The 19,370-nt window shown below is 36.6% G+C and overlaps 1 protein-coding gene across 9 annotated transcripts in view; it reads right to left on the bottom strand.

Annotated features, from left to right (window-relative positions):
• The window catches only part of LOC128870479 (protein pangolin, isoforms A/H/I/S-like), a 306,016-nt gene that overhangs the window by 80,509 nt on the left and 206,137 nt on the right, over positions 1 to 19,370 (bottom strand). For all 9 annotated transcript variants that reach the window (XM_054113155.1, XM_054113156.1, XM_054113154.1 and 6 more), the window contains one exon: positions 17,572 to 17,620. In XM_054113155.1, coding sequence (XP_053969130.1) covers positions 17,572 to 17,620 — 49 coding nt within the window. The remainder of the gene's footprint in view (positions 1 to 17,571; positions 17,621 to 19,370) is intronic.

Raw genomic sequence — 19,370 nt, 5'->3', positions numbered from 1 at the left:
CGTTCAACCACAGATGCTGTATCTGCAGTCAAAGCCATTGCACAGAAGGCGATTGAAGGTACTCGATGGCTATAAGGTAGCAAGGAGTACTGCCTAATTGCGACGCTGGACGTTAAGAACGCCTTCAATACGGCGAATTGGAGCAAAATTCTAATCGCGCTGGATAGTTTCCACATTCCAATGTACATTCGTAGGATTGTCGCCAGTTACCTTTCTGATAGAACCTTGCGGTATAAAACCGATACTGGTGTAAAAGAGTACAAAATAACTGGCGGAGTTCCACAAGGCTCAGTACTCGGCCCTTTGTTATGGAACGTTATGTACGATGGAGTTCTGCGTCTCAATCTACCTCTAGGGTCACAAATTGTAGGATTTCCTGACGACATAGCGGTTGTGGTCGTGGCTAAATCACTCCATCACGCCGAAGAAGCATGCACCCAAGCTGTTGGCATGGTAAAGGAATGGTTGTGCAACAGTGGTCTAACTCTTGCGGACCATAAAACCGAAGTAGTACTAATTAGCAGCAGGAAGATTGTGGAATCGGCCAACATAATGGTGGGCGATCATGGCATAGGATCGAAGCCATTCATTAAGTACCTGGGAGTAATAATCGACCGTAGACTTAATTTCAAAGAGCACTTGGCGTACGCGAGCAGCAGGGCAGCAGAAGCAGCCCGCGCTAACGCGAATAATGATGAACATCAGAGGCCCTAGGCAAAACTGTAGGAGACTACTCAACTCTGTTGTCTCATCGATTATGCTGGATGCAGCTCCAGCATGGGCGGAAGCCACAAATTGCACCTCATATATGAAGTGCATGAAATCAGTGTACCGATTAAGTGCCCTCAGAGTGTGCTGCGCGTTTCGAACGGTATCGGAAGACGCCATTATGGTTATAGCAGGACTACTCCCAATCAACCTAATGGCAACAGAATATGCTGAAATATACAAAAAGAAAGCTACTTCAGAACGGTTGACAATACGCAAGATAGCAAGAGAGCGTAGCCTGCGTCCATGGCAGGAGAAATGGAGCTTGTCCCCCAACGGACGCTGGACGTACCGTTTGATTCCCACAATTTCCAAATGGGTTAACCGTGAACATGGACAGTTAGATTACCATCTGACCCAAATACTGACGGGACATGGGTGCTTTAAATCTTACTTATATAAGTTTAAGCACGAAGACGACCCGTACTGTTCTCATTGTGCACCAACTGCAGAAGACGCAGAACATGTTTTGTTTGTCTGTCCGCGATTTGCGTTAGAAAGGGAGGAACTAAGCACTAGGGTGGGGAAGCCAATTACGGCTGATAACCTAGTCGATATTATGATAGAGTCCGAAGAATATTGGTCCGCTGTATGTAATATGGCAAAAATAGTAATCTCCAAACTGCGTCGCGCTGAACAACAGCGCAGATCTTCATGAAGAGGCAATAGGCCGCTCCCCCTCCCGTGAAGTACTGCTTAACGGTTGTCCCGCGGGAGGGAAACGGAGCTGGGGTGGGTTTTTAGTGGGTGAGCCGAAAGGCAAGTCTCACACTTTTCGGCTTTCAATGCTTTGTACCACCTCCATAAAAAAAAAATAAATATATATATATATATGTATACATGCATATGTGCTTGTATAAATATATACACTACCAGAAAAAGTATCCGTGCACAAAGAAATGAAAGCGACATATTAGGAAATTCATTGTAAAAAAAAAATAAAACATTTTAAACTTTTATGAGAAATATTTAGTCTGTGAGTTTTCTAAAATTTCTATACATTTTTCCTAAGTACAACTTTAAAAATTTATTTTACAAAACAAACACAAAAAACTTAAGAAAACTGAAGAAAAAGTTTCCGTGCATATGAAAACATGGGATTCCCCGCAGTATGCAGTGGCATATTCATACCCAATAACAGTTTTATTTTGATATGACTTTATTACTTTGGAGTTATTTTAAAGTTCTTGTGTACAAGAAATAGCGATGAAAAATAGCAAGAAAAATCATACTGAAGCTTAGAAATTACGGCAAATCTTTCCTCGAAATTGGGTAAATCATAGGAAGAAGTCACTGTTCTGTGCAGTATGTCGTGTAAACATACAATACAACTGATTCAATTGTGTCAAAGCCACGTTCTGGTCGACCTAGCAAGCTGACCGTACGTGAAAAATGAACCATGAAAAGGAACCAAATGAACCAAAAAAACTAGTGTGGCGTAAGAGCGGTACTGCGCTCGAAAAAGACAATCTTGCATCAACTGGGAAGCATAGCGGGTTAGGTGTGATGGTGTATGGCGGTGCAAGGAGTTAGCAAACTTGTTTTTATAAAGTCAGCAATGGATTAATTTTGTTATTTAAATATTTTAAAGATTAGCCTGAGGCAAAGCGTTCAACAGTTGGAGCTTGGTGATGATTTCTGATTTCAGCATGATTTTTTACACTGAATTTCTTAATTCTTTGTGTACGGATACTTTTTCTGGCAAGTGTACGTGTTACCGTGAATGTCCGAAATTGGAGAATGTCGACTTTCACTGGGGAATCTCACATACCAAATACTTCGGTGAAAAATCGAATCTTTCATTACATTGTTGTACGTTCGGACCCTCTCCGATGTGTGTCGACAATCACAGATATGCTCTGGTGGAGGTTCAAAACAAAAGAGTCAAAAACCAAGTGACTGGCTTTCTTCCGCCAAATCATTTGCTCTGATAACGCGAGCAACGTGTTCTTAATCTTTTTTCCGATACCCTAATTTATACTAAATCGATACTGCAGTAAATCTTGATCTTTTGCTGGAAAAGTTAAATGCATTAATTGCGGGTAAACAAGAAGACAATTGTTTTTATTCTTCTCAAGAAAAGTATTCAAAAATAGTTTCTGAAGTGGTTTCTGCTAAAATTAAATGCAAAATACCTTTGGATTACAGCAGATTAAAACATTTTGAGGTTTTAAAAACTAATGATGCTCAATTATGCTTAAAGAGTTGCAAGTTAAATACAAAAATTTTGCATATGAAGTTGAAATTTTGTATTTAAATGTATGCAAACAGTGTCAAATGAAACACAGTGCGCCTAAGAAAGTTCTGAATTAAGCTCTAGATGTCAAGTTGATCTGAGAGTCAAACACAGATGGCGAATATAAGTTTATAATGGTGTGTCAAGATTATTTAACTAGGTTTGTTCAGCTACGATCTTTGAAAACTAACAGAGCTGAAGAAGTAGCGAATCACTTTCTTTCAATATTTTTAACATTGGTGCACCAGCAATATTGCAATCAGATAATGGCAGAGAATTTAGTAATCAAGTAATATCCGAAATATGCGCTATGTGGAAAGATGTTAAAATAGTTCAATTCAATAGCTGAGAGAAGCAGCTGCAGCTAATTCGAGAAGCGGGCGACAAGGCTATAGACAAATAAATGCAGTTGTTAAAGCAAGGGACTCTTGTGCAATTCAAAGTGTCATAATAGTTTAAGTTGTTGCAATAAATAAGATTTGAATCACATAAGTAAGTATTTGTTTTATTACCAAACTTAGGCTTAAAATGTAGGTGACAAAATTGTTTTTCAGAAAACCTATCTTATGTCGATATAAAAAAATTTTTTGTTCCAGAAAAAAGTTAATAAACTTTGATAATTAAGTAAAAAACGTCAAAAATGCCTTTTTTTAACATTCAACAGCTGTTTTGCGAAAACTACGACTTCCATTGACACGTAAAAAAATATTGCCATGTAGGTTATATGTGTGCCTTTCGAAATTCATGCACTTCAAAGAAATGGCGCGCAGTGTTTTCGAGATTGCAGGTAATAACTGCACTATTGGCCAAAAAACAGGTTTTTTGGGAATATCTCGGAAACCGTTCTTTGAAAAAAAAAAAATTAAATTCATTTTTGGTTTCAGCGATCTCAAATTAGTTTAAAAAACGCTTTTTGGTCGAGTACCATTTTTGAAAGTGAAAATTCGTAAACTAGTCCTAACAACCTATAACTAAGGGTGTTCTCCAAGGTTCTAGTCTTGATCCGCTTTTGTTTGTAATGTACGTCAATGATTTTCCAAACGTACTAAAATATGGTAATATTCATGTTTATGCTGCTGATGTTCAATTGTATGTTAGTTATCCTTTTCTGTCCATCAATATATATACTATTTATATTAATAACCTCAACACTAACTTAGAAAACGTTAACAAGTGGGCCTGCGATAATAGGTTGCTCTTAAATCCAAATATAGTCCATCGTTATTTATAAAAATACGTTTAAACCTGACGACTGCAATGAAGTCAAACCGAACAATTCTCTTATAAGATTTGTGGAAATTGCAAAGACCCCAGGAATAACTTTTAATAGAACTCAGACTTAGAATAACCACATCTATAGTGCAATAGACAAAGTCTATGGTATGCTACGATCATTATGAACTACTCAGCACTTTATATATATACATATATATATTATAGTGGGCCGCAAAAAAATTTTTTTTTAGGATCGAATTCTAATAGTGCGGAAAAATTGCACTGTTAGACTAATAAAGTGAGTGCCAAATTTCAGCCCAATAGAACGATATGTTCTGTCGCCAGCATGGGCCTCAAATATTGAAATTTCAGTTGATATTCTGAAAAATTTTATTTTTTCATGATATTTTTTTTTTCTCTATGCATACATTCCGGAGCACATTTCATACCAAAAATAAGGACTATAAACTAATTAGACATACATTTTTTCAAGATTAAGCACCTGTACACTATAAAATAATAATGAAACGTTATTGATTAAGCAGCTTTTTGCCTACTTTTTATTGCAAAAATACGAGTACATAAATATTTCTGTAGTCCAGAACCCACCACGTGGAGGTTGCTGCACTTTGGGCTCCAATTTTCTTGTTTTTTTTTTCTTTTGTTTTGTGTTTTTTTTAATTTTATTTATTTCTTTAATTTTTATTATTTTTTTTTCACTGGTTTTGTTCTTTTTTCATGTTTTGTAATATTGTAAAAAAATAAAAAAATAAAATGTATTTCAAGAAAACACTGCGGTTTTTAAACTTAAAGCAATAATACATTTCATGTATACCAAAGTTTTTTCTTTATGTCCACATTTTTTAATATTGATAAAAATTTATAAAATAAAAAGTATTTCAAGACACTCTGCGTTTTTTAAACGTAAAGCAATAGTTCATTTCATATTTATCAAATCAGAGGGAGTATTGTGCTTTGTTGTCAAACTGAGGCATAGTTTGATGGGATGCTAAAGAACACCGAATAAATCCATCCCGAGCGTCACTTTCGCATACTTGAAGCGATGCTTCAGTAACGAGTTTCACCATTTGCTCCACCGCAAGTATGTGGCATAGATATTTAGAGAACGCCCAGTTCTCATACACATTGTTGGATGATAAAATCTCCGTAAGATTTTCATTTGTTACGTTCTTTAGAACGGCGGGAGAGATTATATTTACCGAAGACCAGTTTATCATTTTGCTGTAATCATCAGCATCAAAATCGAGATTGGGTAGAGTGCGACATTCATGTAGTAATCTATTTCGCGCTTGCAAAATTTTTGCAAGAGCATCGAGGTGAATTTCTCGTCTCTCATCAGTCATCATTGTTAAAAGGATTTTTTCCGGAAGAGCAAAATATGCGTTCCGAGAAATAGAAACATTAGCAAAATCTAAATATTTAGGTGCGAGGTACCGAGTCCGTCTGATAATTTCAAACAGGAGCCTTGCCCCGTTTTCAACAGAGCTATATTATTATTTCGTATTTTAAACCACATTGGGACATAGAAGCTCAATAAATATTTTACAAGATCTTTGAGCTTAGCTGAAGGTCGAATTGTTGAAATATACAACTGCAAAATTCTATTAGCAGTTCAAGGTTTTCGCAACCGTTAGTTGTGAGCCAATTTGCCCACTAAATGATTTCGGCCCAGAAGTGACATCATCTATGAACTGGAAAATACTTCGAAGCTGTAGTTCATTGAAATGGAAGAGGCATATCGACCATTGAAACGAACATCCCAGTTTATCCTCCAGACATCTTAAGATCCCTCCTTTTGGTCCGGTATTAACTGCAAAAAAAAACCCTTTTTAATTTGTCTGTACTTTTTATGATACTCATTTATCATGTATATTACGCGTGAATGTGAAGCTGTGGGAATAGCAGCCTTGTTATAAATACAAGAGATTTTCTTCGCAACTTGCCCGGCTATGATCGAAAAGGCTGGCTCGCTCTCTGTTTCCTCCTAACTCTACTCCCAGTTCCCGTCTTTGAAAAAAACAACATCTCATTCCATCTTAATGACTTGGTAGTTGCTGATTTGGCAAATCTTTAAGACTTCCAAACACCGGGCAATAAAATGTTTGTCTTAGGGAAATTTGAGGCCTCTGCTGGCGACAGAAGATATCGTTCGATTTGTCACACAATTTATTAGTCTAACAGTGCAACTTTTCCGCACTATTAAAATTTGATCCCAAAAACAAATTTTTTTTCCCGCCTACTCTAATATATATGTATATATTGTATATATATATATATAATTGGCGCGTACACTCTTTTTCGGTGTTTGGTCGAGCTCCTACCCCTATTTGTAGTGTGCGTCTTGATCTTGTTCAACAAATGGAGGGACCTACAGTTTTAAGCTGATTGCGGCAGAGATCTTTTTTAACACACTTTTATTAGCTCGGGTTGTATGTATGTATGTATGTAACAGAATCTTTGAGCTTAATTTTCACTGGCTTCTAAAAATCTGATCGACTTGGAATTTTGCACACCTATCAAGGACCGATGACAATGCAATAATTTGAAAAAAGTTTTCCATTATCCTTATAAGGATTGCCAGGATGGGGCAAAAAGTAACCTTTATTTTTGATCGACTTTGACGTGCTCTTTTCGGTCTGGCCCCGCCTTTAGCACGATATTCGCTTGATTGGTCGGTTGTTTCAGGGTCGTAAGCATAAATCCAAGTCTCATCTCCCATAATGATGCATTTGAGCTTGTTCTGATAGTCTGAAAGCATTGTTTCACACACATCAACGCGACGACTTTTTTCCAAGAAATTGAGAGTTTTCGGTACCAAACGAGATTTGACTTTTCGTAGGCCCAAATGGTCTTTCAAAATGGTTTTCACAAATCCTTCTGATATTCCGATCATATCAGTAAGGTCTTTAACAGTTAACCGACGATTTTTGAGCACTAACTCCTTCACTTTATTGACGTGTTGGTCATCTGTTGACGTCGATGGTCGTCCGGAGCGCTCCAAGTCATCAACACGTTCTCGACCCTCTTTGAAGTCTTTGTACCACTTATAAACATTTTTCTGCGACATGGTCGATCACCAAATGCCTTCTGCAACATGCTAAACGTTTCCGCAGCCGAAATTTCATTCCGCAAACAAAATTTGATGGCACTTCTCTGCTCAATCAAATCAGACATTGTAAAAATCGAAAAATGCACTCTTGGTCGTTTGGTAAACACAAGCGTAAATATATTACTGATAATGACATTCACATGGAAGTTGACCCAGATGTTATTAACAGTGTTGCCAACTCATGAAAAAAATAACTAGAGCGAAATTTTAATCCCGCGAACTTTGAAAAATAAATTCACCTTACTTTTTGCCCACAGTAGTATATCTTCTGTAGAAGAGTAAGAAAGACAGAGCTAACGCGCGGTCTGCGCATGCCTGCAGTCTCCGAGTTACTCTTACTAATTTCGGGAGTCTACGACTTACTCTTTCGAACTTGCTCGGGCACGCGGCGCTGCAGTACGAATAGAAGGCTAAAACGTTTTCAGGGTAGTTGCATTCTCACTTTGTATAGTCTTTACACATGCGTAGATACTACAAGTCTCATACACGCAAATTTACTCTATTCAATGTTCATATAAGATGAAATAATTTTCATATAAAATGTAATTTGGTTAATTACAATAAAATAATCAAAACATAAATTTTGAAATTATTTTACGGAACAAAATTTTGACAAATAAAGAAGGAATTTATCATTACCATAATTTCATTTATAAAATTTTATCGATTAAAGTACAATTCACAACAAAAATGAACTAAAAAACCAAACTGGAACTTTACATCTCGTTTTGATTGTGTCAATATAATCCACGGTCTCCTTTTTCTGTGCTGAGAGTATCTATTCTGTGTCAAGGCCAATGCTGGCCTTTGTTTGGACATATAGTCGGTAAAGAAGAAATTAAATATAACACAATTAAATCGGACTATAAATCACTGACTAAATGAAAACAATAATTTTCATTCAGAAAAACAAGGCTCGACCTTCAATCAATGATCTATATGGGAAAAAGTATGTAACATACTGATTATGTCAGTATATTTTGTTGTTACCTCTCCGTTTCAGGAGTGGGGTAGCCGTTTCTCAGGCTCCCTCCACGAAATAAGTTCTTCATCCCGATTACTCCTTTATCACGGCCGATAACTGCATAGCTTTAGACTCACAGTCGATAAGAAAGGAATCAAATATAACACGAATATATCGAATCATTAATTCACTGACTGCAATGATAATAATTTTCTTTCATAAAAAAAATTAAAAAAAAAAAAAACTAAAAACCACGCTTGTTTGCTAATCGAACTAAAAAGTAGAAAATAAAAAATAGTTTAAAAAAACTAATAAACACGCTTTTATTGCTAATCGAACTAAATAGTAGAAAATAAATTTTAATGACAAAGAGACCTATAATGTATTAATAGCAAATCGAACGATCAGTCATAGTCAACTACCTCAGAACAGAAGTATAACAAAAATTAAAATGCAAATAGAATAATTCAAATTAGAGTTAAAAGCGTGGAATGCATTTTGCTTCACTTTCATAACCTTCTGTACATACATAGGTAGTTGCCAATAGAATGACTGATCGTTCGATTTGCTATTACTTCATTATAGGTCTCTTTGTCATTAAAATTTATTTTCTAATTTTTAGTTCGATTAGCAATAAAAGCGTGTTTTTTAGTTTTTTTAAACTATTTTTTATTAAATTTATTAGAGGCGATTTTGACAATAGCGTATTAGTTTTGTTCGTCGAGAGGGAACTTTACTACTCAATTGTTTACTTAATCCAAAATATCACTTGATGGCAAGAAAGATTCTCCGTTGGCATTGACATTGTTGTTAATGCTGGTCCTTAACTAAACGAACTAACTCACAACCCCGAAATCATAAGTGTCAACCGTGACGTAGGTGCCGATACGCAAGTGCTCTGACTGATTGCGTGATGTCAGGAGGTACTTCGTTTTGTCCTCGTTTGCCCTCCTCTTTAAAAAGAAATTTGGTATGTGTCGATTTTGCTTTCATGGAACTTTTCTAAGACTTCGCATAATATGAATATCTGGTCGGTGGTGGATTTTCCAGATATAAAGCAACACTGATAAGGTCCAATCAGTTGGTTGGTGGTGGGCGTTAGCCTTCCACTCAATACACTCGCTAGAACCTTATAGGCGATATTTGGGAGATTAATCCCGCTTTATTTGACACAGATTGCAGAATCACCCTTCTGATGGATTGGGCAGGCATGCTTTCATCCGACCATATTTTGCATAGCTCCTCGGCTCCATGTTTGAATAGCTCAGACTTCAGTCCGTCGGCTCCCACGTCTTTGTTGTTCCTTAGCCACGTTATCAGTATTCTCACTTCGTGATGGTCGGGTAGCGGAACGATAGTTCCGTCGTCAACGATTGGGGTATCGGGATCATCATATTCTCTCTGGCATGCGCAGCTGTCAACAAGTTCAAGAAGTGTTCCCTCCATAATTTAAGCCCACTCTGGATGTTAGTCACCATATCGCCGTAATTGCTCTTTCAGGAAAAAGCTGAAGTTTTACTGCCGTTAGATGGAATAATATTTCGATGCATGTTTATTTTCGAGCAAAGTACCGCACTTGAATTTTCAGAAACCTTTGTGTTACTAGATTAAAAACGATTGCTTTAACAACCATTTTGTTCCATAAAATTGATTGCCTCTAATGAAATGAACCGTTAGGACGTCCTGCATGCCCGTCCTATAACGTATGGCGCAGAAGCGTGGACGATGACAAGACATCCGATGAAGCGACGCTTGGAGTGTTTGAGAGAAAGATTCTGCACAAGATATTTTGACCTTTGCACGTTGTCGACGGCGAGTATCGCAGGTGATACGCTGGTGGTAGCAGAGGAAAAGGAAGGACTAGGCTTCACTTGGTGTGTCTAACTGGCGCCGGTTAGCACGGCAAAAATGGGGTAAGTGGTTATCGCGCGAATTAAGAAGAAGAAAAATCAAATGATCCGGACTGAATACGTTTGCCCCCATACCGCAGTTCACCTTGGGCCCGTTTAAGCAGAGGAGATGACTTATTTTTGCCAAATTCATCGAAAACGTACCTGAAAGTATTTCTGGCTGGCTAGAATGCTCTCAAACACCATAGTCACTAACTATATATTGTATTATTAATAATCGCTTCAGATAAATATGAGCAGAAGAATATTCATTAGCACTACTGGTCAGTTGAAAGACGTTAAAATATAACTGAGGCGGATCCGATATATAACAAGTTTCAGCACCTTTCATTAATAATTTATCTTCGGATTTGCGCAAGGGAAAATTCAAATTTATTTTTTGCGAAAGATAAGGACAATTATGCCCGAATTCTGTAAGCAGTCCCAAGTCACTAATTGAGACTTTTCGTGGTGAAATTTGATTTTGAGACTAGTTGCAATTCAGTAAGCAATCTCACGTCATTAGTCTCTGAAAAAAGTCACTAATTAGTGATCTACTTCTGAGCAGCTCACAAAACGAAAAATATGGAAGAGGAATTAATTATTTTATATATAGGTATTGCAAAAAAAGCGCGAAAATGAAGCAAAGTAATATGTTTTGGGTAAAAATTTCTTAAGAACACGAATAATTATGTATTTATTGACGTTTTAGAAATATGAATAGACGGATTCCGGCAAGTTTACGCAGCACGGAAGACCCATTCCTTCTGGAAGAAGACATTTTCAGGAGGTTTTTTAGATTCCCGAAATCCTTCTGCTGGGATCTTATTCAAGATCTCAAACCACTTGACAAGTTTGAGCGGAACTCCCAGCTCGTTCATTTCAACGGAATGTATATAGAGATGCTATTAAACATTTATCGATTATTAATATTGTTTGTCTCAATTGAATTGTTGACAAGCCGATTCAGGTAAAAGGTTTATAAAACAGAAATTAAAAACGTTATTTTGTATGAGCTTAGTAATATTCATATTCTTTGTTTTTGATGGAGAATTTCGCTTGATAAATGAGTTTAAAAAATTCCATTACATATGGAATCGATAAGTGAATTTTTGCTCAACTTTTTGACTATCTCTAGCCGATACGTGCCATCAGCTGACTGTATCTATTTATTTTCACCATGATATTTGGTGAAATTCTTGTGACTTTCCCTTACTGAATAGCAAAATCGTCTCAAGTCACAAAAAGTGTCACTAATTTATAATCTCAATTTTAGTGACTTGAGATGAGATTTGCTTACAGAATTCGGGCATTAACGTCACTTAATACTAAAGGTAAAGGTTAGCGATAAGATAGATATGTTCTTTTCTAAAGATTGTAAATTTATCAGCATAGGGAGGAACCCTAAAACAAATTTAAGGAAAACCTTTAGTATAGGTTCTATTCGTTTTATAGAAAGTTGGTCACAGAATCTCCAAATTAAAACGGAATATTCTATGTGAGAATGCAAAGGCTTGTCAGTAACATTTTCAAAGTACATGGGTCCGAAAACTAAATGCTAATAGATGCAAAAAACCAAGCACTGAGTATACTTTCCCAATGATATAGTAAACATCGGTGTTAACAGAAATTTTGGGCTCAAATATAACTTCGAGATATCTATTTTCGCTGATATTATGCAGAACAACATTCGATGCATTCGAACAATAGGTAATAAGATGTTTGTGAACATTCCAAATCGTATCATACGGCATCTTTTTTTGTGTTAAAGATAGGCCGATTAAGCCTAACTTCAACGAATACTTGATTAATATCATCTCAATAAAATAATGAATTTGTGAATGAAAAACAGCTACTAATATACATGCATATATATGAGCCTATGGCTCCGCGGGGGGAGCAAAGGACCGCGATAAGGTCTCTTCATTTTCCTCTGCCATGCGCCAACCTCTTGATTTCCCACCAGGTTTTGTTGGTTTTCAATACGTCAGCTTCTAGATTCATCCACGATGGCTGGCTTGAGAGATCCAGCCGATTGCGCTGCTGGTGATGTTGGTTTGGTCTCGTCTTAGCACGTACCCGAACCAGGCCCATTTGGTTTTCAGAATCTCTAGGCGCATTGGTGTCTGGTCACAACGATTCCACAGGTTAGTGTTTATAATCGTGTCGAGCCAGAAAATTGTCAATATTTTGCGGAGACAACGATTGGTGAAATCCTGCAGCATTCGGAGGTCAGAGGATGCAAGGTTCCAGGTTTCGCAACCGTACATAAGGGCGGACTTCACGTTAGAGTCAAATACTTTTATTTTTTGCGACGTGTGATAATCGTGGAGTTCCACACAGCATTTAGAGCATCGAAAGCTTGTTTCGTTTTTTTATACGGTTTTCCATGTCTTCTCACGCCTTCGAGGCCAACGTTACTGATTTTGAGTTTTTGCGGGTAGTTAGGGTTTACACGCACCCCCTTTGTTTTGGCAATGATTATTTTTGGGCCTACTTCTACGGCAGTTTGTGCTACCAACGTTATTTTTTTTTTTTGACATATCTGCAAAGTGTGTGAGCCGTGACACAAATATCCTCAGCGTAATCAAGATCTTCGAGCCATCCATTTAGTCTCCAGTTTATTACTTTCGTTTCGCGTGTAGCTTTGCTCAACAAGACGTCTAAAACAATGTTAAAGAGTAGAGGTGATAGGACGCAACCCTATCGAACTCCAGTAGTGACTGGCAGACTCAGTTCCTTTTTATCCAAGATGCGTTATTCCTCCCAGTTCTTACATTTGGACAGATAAGCTTCCTTCAACTCTACAGGCAGATCTCCTTTATCCTAAAAGTGCTCAATTATGGTGATAATTAGACGCGCACTTGCTTCATAGGCCGCATTTAAGATTTCAGGTGTAATATTGTCCAGTCCTGCTGCCTTGTGGTTTCTAAGAATTTTTATTTCATTTATTATTTCCCGCGTGTTTGGACTGCTAGTTTGGATTGAATTGTTTTTATGGTATGACATATAATCGCAAATATTTTACACAGCTGGTAAAACTGAGGAGAGCATATGTGTGTAGTAATCCTCCCACATTCCAAGTTGTTTTTCTGCAGTTGTGATCAATTCACCCGATGAGCTTTTAAGTGGTCTATCCGCTTCTCCAGAGAACTGTTAAACCAGAGAATGTTAATGCAATGAGAAGGTGCAAATGTTACTGTGAGCTTTTCTTAGTACAATTGAGATTTGAAAGATTTGAAGTAAGGGAATTTAGCACACCGAGTTTATAGACACCTCACTGACTTTTGCCCACACAAAAATTAGAAACACCACACATCTTTCACCTCAACACACAACACATTTCTCACCTCGACATTAAACCAATTAAATTTTTACTATTTTCGTATTTTTGAAATAATAAGCGAATACGTAAAATTTATTGCATAATTTTTTTTTTTCAATTACATTAAAAAAAAACGATTTTAAAAAAACAAAAATTTATAAAAAAAAGTTTGCGCCGGGAATTGAACTCGAGTCTAACATGTGGCGAGGAAAAATAGGCGGTGCGTTTATTTCTTCGACTGCTTATTTTTTTACCATTTTGTTATTTTTGAAATGATAAGCGGATACATAAAATTTATTACAAAGTTTTTTACGATTACATTAAAAAAAAAAAATTTAAAAACGAAAAAAAAAAAAATTTCCACCGAGAATTGATGGCGAGTCACGTGGGGAGGATAAATACGCAGAGCGTTTATTTCTGCGCCTGCGTTGTGAACAAAAGGTTTTGTGCATGCGCGCGACGCGAATAAATTTCAATAAAGTTCTGAAAGTAATTCATGAAGTTTTTCATTACACACATATGTACATAAATGAACGTATACTTTATATGTAAATAAATGATGGTATATGATAATATACATAAGTACATAATATGTATGTACATGTCAATAGGAGGTATTTGCATTCAGAAAACAAGAACGGTTTAAGATAAATCAACACTTATTTTATATTGTATGTCAATTTATAGTTTATGTATTCGACAGCATTTACATACATATGTATGTATGTACATTTGTATATGAAAAGCTATAATGCACAAGCGCAAGAACATCATATCACATATGCAAGTATGCCCAAATAACCTTGACTTATGTATGCACACATGTCACAGCACATCACATTCTTACAAGAAATCAAATACACATACGCACTAGTGAACGAGTTTCTTCCTAACAAGTGCAAAAACAATTCTGCTCTATGTATGTATATATACCCACTTTATGTCCTAGCATATATACATACATATACGAGTATACCTACTTGCCTTCTAAACTTCCTACAAAATAATTGCATTCATATGTTACTACATCCATGCACGATCATACATTCATGCATATATGCGCGAGCACAGCGCTCCCTTCTTGCTTCCGTGTACTTTTGTCTTTCACCAGTCGATATTCCTAATATTGTACTTACAAAAACACAATACTTTGATAGACGCAAAAGCAACAGCAAGCACAACGCGATGGCCGCTTTGCCACCACACATTCTAAAATGTTCTAGAACACAACAAAAACACATACCTCACATGCGCATGTCACCCCTAGCTAAAATCTAAGCCTAGCGACTACAAAAATAAAATACATTCGTAGACGCAGTCGCAGCGGCCATGATTCTATCAGCGACGGCGCTGAACAATTTAGAGCAAAAACAAAAAGTTCATTCATAAGTTAGAGCTCATATTTCAATTTCATTCATAAAACGAGCCGCCCATATGCCAATTTTCGCGACCATTCGAAAATAGTCAATATTGGAATATTTCGCGTGGAATTATTTGCGAATATTTGATAAATCTTAAATTTTTGTCATGTCGAGTGGCCGCGGCTCCGTATGTATGTATGCACCCTTATATGTATGTAAATATGTCTTCTAATTGTGCGACAGTCGCGAGTTAATGCGACTTCCAGGGAATCACACATTGCTGTCCGCAAAGCCGCATATATGTACCTTATGATCAGAAAGTACCGGGAATGTTTAAATTAAACAAAACAGAGTTAAATTTAAGGCAAATTTATATTATCTCCTTCAAAATATGACCCGTCTGAAGCAACACACATGTGCCAACGTTTAACCCAGTCCTCCAAACACCCCTGGCAGGCCGATTTGTATTCTCTTTGATCAGTGCGATGGCGCGTTATCATCATGCAAAATCTGAGAATTGTTTGCTCACATTTCCGGCGGTTTGCAACACACAGCATCTCTCTAAGGTTTCAAACGGATAAATAATATTCTCTATTGACTGTCTGGCCCGATGGAAGGTACTCATGGTGGACTATGCCTTAGCAATCGAAGGAAACAGTCCACATCACCTTCCCGGGTCTTTTTGCTCATAGGGTATACATATCCCATCTTTTCACTGACGGACAAGAAGACGGTCGCAGTTGTTGTTTTTTATATGCATACATTTTGCGTTCGTTGAAGGTTTGTATATATTTATATATATCTGTATACATATGCGTGTATGCGCGTTTGGCTTTCTGGATGCATCCATGGATATTAGAATATTTTCTCATCAATATGTGTATGTAAGTAGTTCAGATTTGACTGAAGAGATTAAATATAGGAATGCATATTCATATGATTGCCTTTATGGCTGTTTTACATATAAATTAATTCAAAAGAAGTATGAATAATGTTATATAGAAAATAAATTTCTAAATAACAGGTATTAGAAAAACCTGAATACACTATTTTAAATCAATTCTAATTAAACCAAATATAAAAAATGAAATAAAAATATGGAACAAAAAACTGTGTACAGGATTTGAACCTGAGTCAAATATGAGACGATGTACTGCATACACAACACGTCTTTCGCGATTGCGCTAAACTATAATTACTAATAAACTTTTCTAAATCACTCATTTATTCGATTCGCAGTTTTATATGCACATTTTCTGCGTTAGTTGAAAGTTTGTATGCGTAATTACATGCATATGCATGTGTGTATGCGCGTTTGGCTTTCTGGACGGATATTAGATTGATATTTTCTCATCAATATAATTTGGATTTGATGAAATAGATTATAGACATATGTACATATTTTCTGTTTTGATTGATTTATATAAAAATCAGGTCATATCCAGTATGAACTATTTTATACCGAAAAGAAATTTCCATTTATAAAATACAAAAAAAACAGTATTTTAAAGAAATTTTAATTAAAATAAACTCAAAAATTTTACCAAACTTTCCTGGTTTGAATTGTAAAAAAAAAAATGTGCAAGAAAAAAAATATGACTTCAGGACTTGAACCTGAATTAAATACGTGCCAAAAAACAAAACGAGTAATTCCGCCGAATTTAGCTTCTGCACCACAAATTAACTGCCGCGCGGCCTTCTTAATCGCAAATTTATTCGCTTCGCTGTGGGCATGAAATAAGTCGATTTCCTTAGTAGTGTGCCGAAAAATCTTATGAACTTCCTCAGTAGTTTGGTAAACGCAGAAAATATCCGAATTCCTGTCCTAGCGTGGGAAGTAAGTATAGAAACCCTCCACTCGCGTGGTAAATATCTGTAATTCGCCACTCGTGAGCAAAGTTGAATTTGAAATTACCTTAGTTTGAATCTACAAATTAGTACTCGAAAAAAGCTCATTTAACATTTGCTCCTTCTCATTGCATTAACATTCTCTGGTTAAACTATTATCTTTGAGCTTTCTATCGCATTGTTCTAGCTGTATGCGGGTTTCGCTTGCTTTCTTTGGGTACCCAAAGTGCTGCTTAACAGTCTCGCAGAAAATGTTTCTGATTATCGTCCAGACACGAGATTGTTCGGCGTTTAAAGCGTTTATGGCTACTTGCAATGATTGGACAAAACTTTGGCGCACCACTGGGTTTTGAAATTTTATATGCTTAATTTCTTCTGAAGCTGCGATTTGTGTGATTTGTTGGCAGCGGCAACTTTAAGGCGCTTATTCCACACATCCAGAAGAGAGCCTATTTGGTTACGTTATCTTATGTTTCGGCTTATGCGGGAATATTGTGTCTCCAATGACTAGATTATTACTAGCGCAAAATTCGGTGAAGAGGTCACCATTTTAAGTCTTCCTGCCCAAGCCATGCCCACCCGTAACACGCTCTAAGCGTTTATCGCCCGGACAACTGCTAATATCATTTATAAAAAAGGACAACCAATGAAGGAACTAAAACGCTCCCCTGAGGGATCGCTGAAGAAGCCTCAAAATATTCAGAAGATACACTAGCAATAGAAACAAAACAGGACCTGTTGGTGGGTAAGTAGGATTTTATCCACTCCAAAAACCAGGAACCTAAATTATTGCTTAATAATAAAATATGAAGCTAATACTTGTGGGTATACTTACTAAACACTGGACTCAGATCCGGCCTTGTTGGAATCTTTCCGCTTTTTTCCTAAAATAATAAGAATTAATACATAATAATAATAAGAATGAATACTATTATATTAAAATAATAATAATATATTATAATAAGAATTAATTTACTTATTTTTAAATTTATTTATAATACTTGAACTTAGAAGAAGGGCATTCCACAATGTTTTAAATAAAGCTGTTTTCCAAAGTAACTGGTGCCGCAGAAGGCGGCAAGAACAGAAAGTATTCATAGATGTAACGCAGATGCAAAGTCTATAGAAAGTAGTCGTAGTCATAGTCAAGTTGAAGTTGGTTCCAAATTGGTTCAAACACACTTTAGTTAAACACTTTTAAACAAAAGCGTTGTTCATAATTCTTTATTTAAAAATTATCTACTTACTCTTCTTTCATTTCTCAGTCCTCATAAAGAAGTTTTATTAATTAGACTTCTTCTTATGTATCTGAATATGTAAAAAAGCGGTTTTTAATGCTTTCTAAAGATAAGTGGCCTGCCTATTGATCGACTTAAAGAGATTAAATTTCAAGTAAAATATTTCGAATTTAATTTTCAATTTAAACATTTTCTTAGTGGACTTCGGAACTAATTTCGACTACTAAAATTATTTGCCGTAGGTGCCAATTTCTTTTTTAACCACGACTTTAATAAGCCAAATAACTATTTTGATAAATGCTTGAATTCTGTATATTTAAAATATATTCAACTTTTCAGCACCTTGTACAAAATTTTCTTTCATAATTATAAGGTACTGCCGTTATGAAGCACACATTTCTAGTACCAGCAGCGGACATACAACCCCATACCATTCCCGATCCATCCCCATGTTTAACTGTCGGACGTAACTTTTTTTTCAGCAACCCTTCATTAGGTCTCCTCCACACATATGATTGTCCATCTGATGAAGAGTTTTTTCATGCAACACTTCCATTATAATTATTCTTTCGCAACACTATAAGTATACTTTCACCTAATATCTTAGGCCTCGGTAGTCTAGTGTAAGTGCACTTATGGGATAGTTGTGGGTTCGAATCCCACGTAACGCACGGTCCTCGCACTTTTCCAAACTTACCTACTTTCCTAGTATCTAAAAACAAAAAACTAAAACAAAAATTGATTCCAAAACCAGAAAAACCTCATTCTTCTAATTCTTACTCCCGCACAAAATGTCAACGCATTAATTGCATTGTGGCTGCTAAAACAAGCAAAACCAAAGAAAAATACTCAGTTATGCACTGCATCAGTGGCGCCAGGAAGAGGAAGCGGGCAATCGCGGTAATAGCGCAGACACACCAAATTTAGCGAAGTCCTCAACCATCTGTGTGATCCTTCTGGCAGACAAATATGAAACACAGATGGCGCTCTAAGTAGTTAGAAGGCCTTGTTCCTAAACAACGACAGGTAGGCATTCCCAGTATTTAGGACTGGTAGCGGCAGGCTAATCACCTACCCTGCCAGAAGCAAAATAGATTAACGAAACCAACGCTGGACCGAGTCTTGTCGAGGCCGTGCCCCGAGAGGTGTGAACAAGGAAAAAAAAACCTGTTAGGGGATTTCTGTTGCGAGCTTAGGATTTCTTCGATTTTTCATAATTTTTTGCACTATCTACCGCCCATCTGCGTCTGAAAACAGTTTAGGTCGTCCCAATTTCTTCTTATTTTTGACGTATTTTGTTTCTTTGAAAAGTCTTATCACGTCGTATACAGTCGAACGGGATCTATCCACTATTTCTGCGATTTCCCGAACGGTTTTACCCTTCTCGTGATGACTA

The sequence above is a fragment of the Anastrepha ludens genome, chromosome X, assembly GCF_028408465.1.
Source record: "Anastrepha ludens isolate Willacy chromosome X, idAnaLude1.1, whole genome shotgun sequence".
Taxonomy (NCBI): domain Eukaryota; kingdom Metazoa; phylum Arthropoda; class Insecta; order Diptera; family Tephritidae; genus Anastrepha; species Anastrepha ludens.
This window is presented reverse-complemented; position numbering and strand designations above follow the sequence as displayed.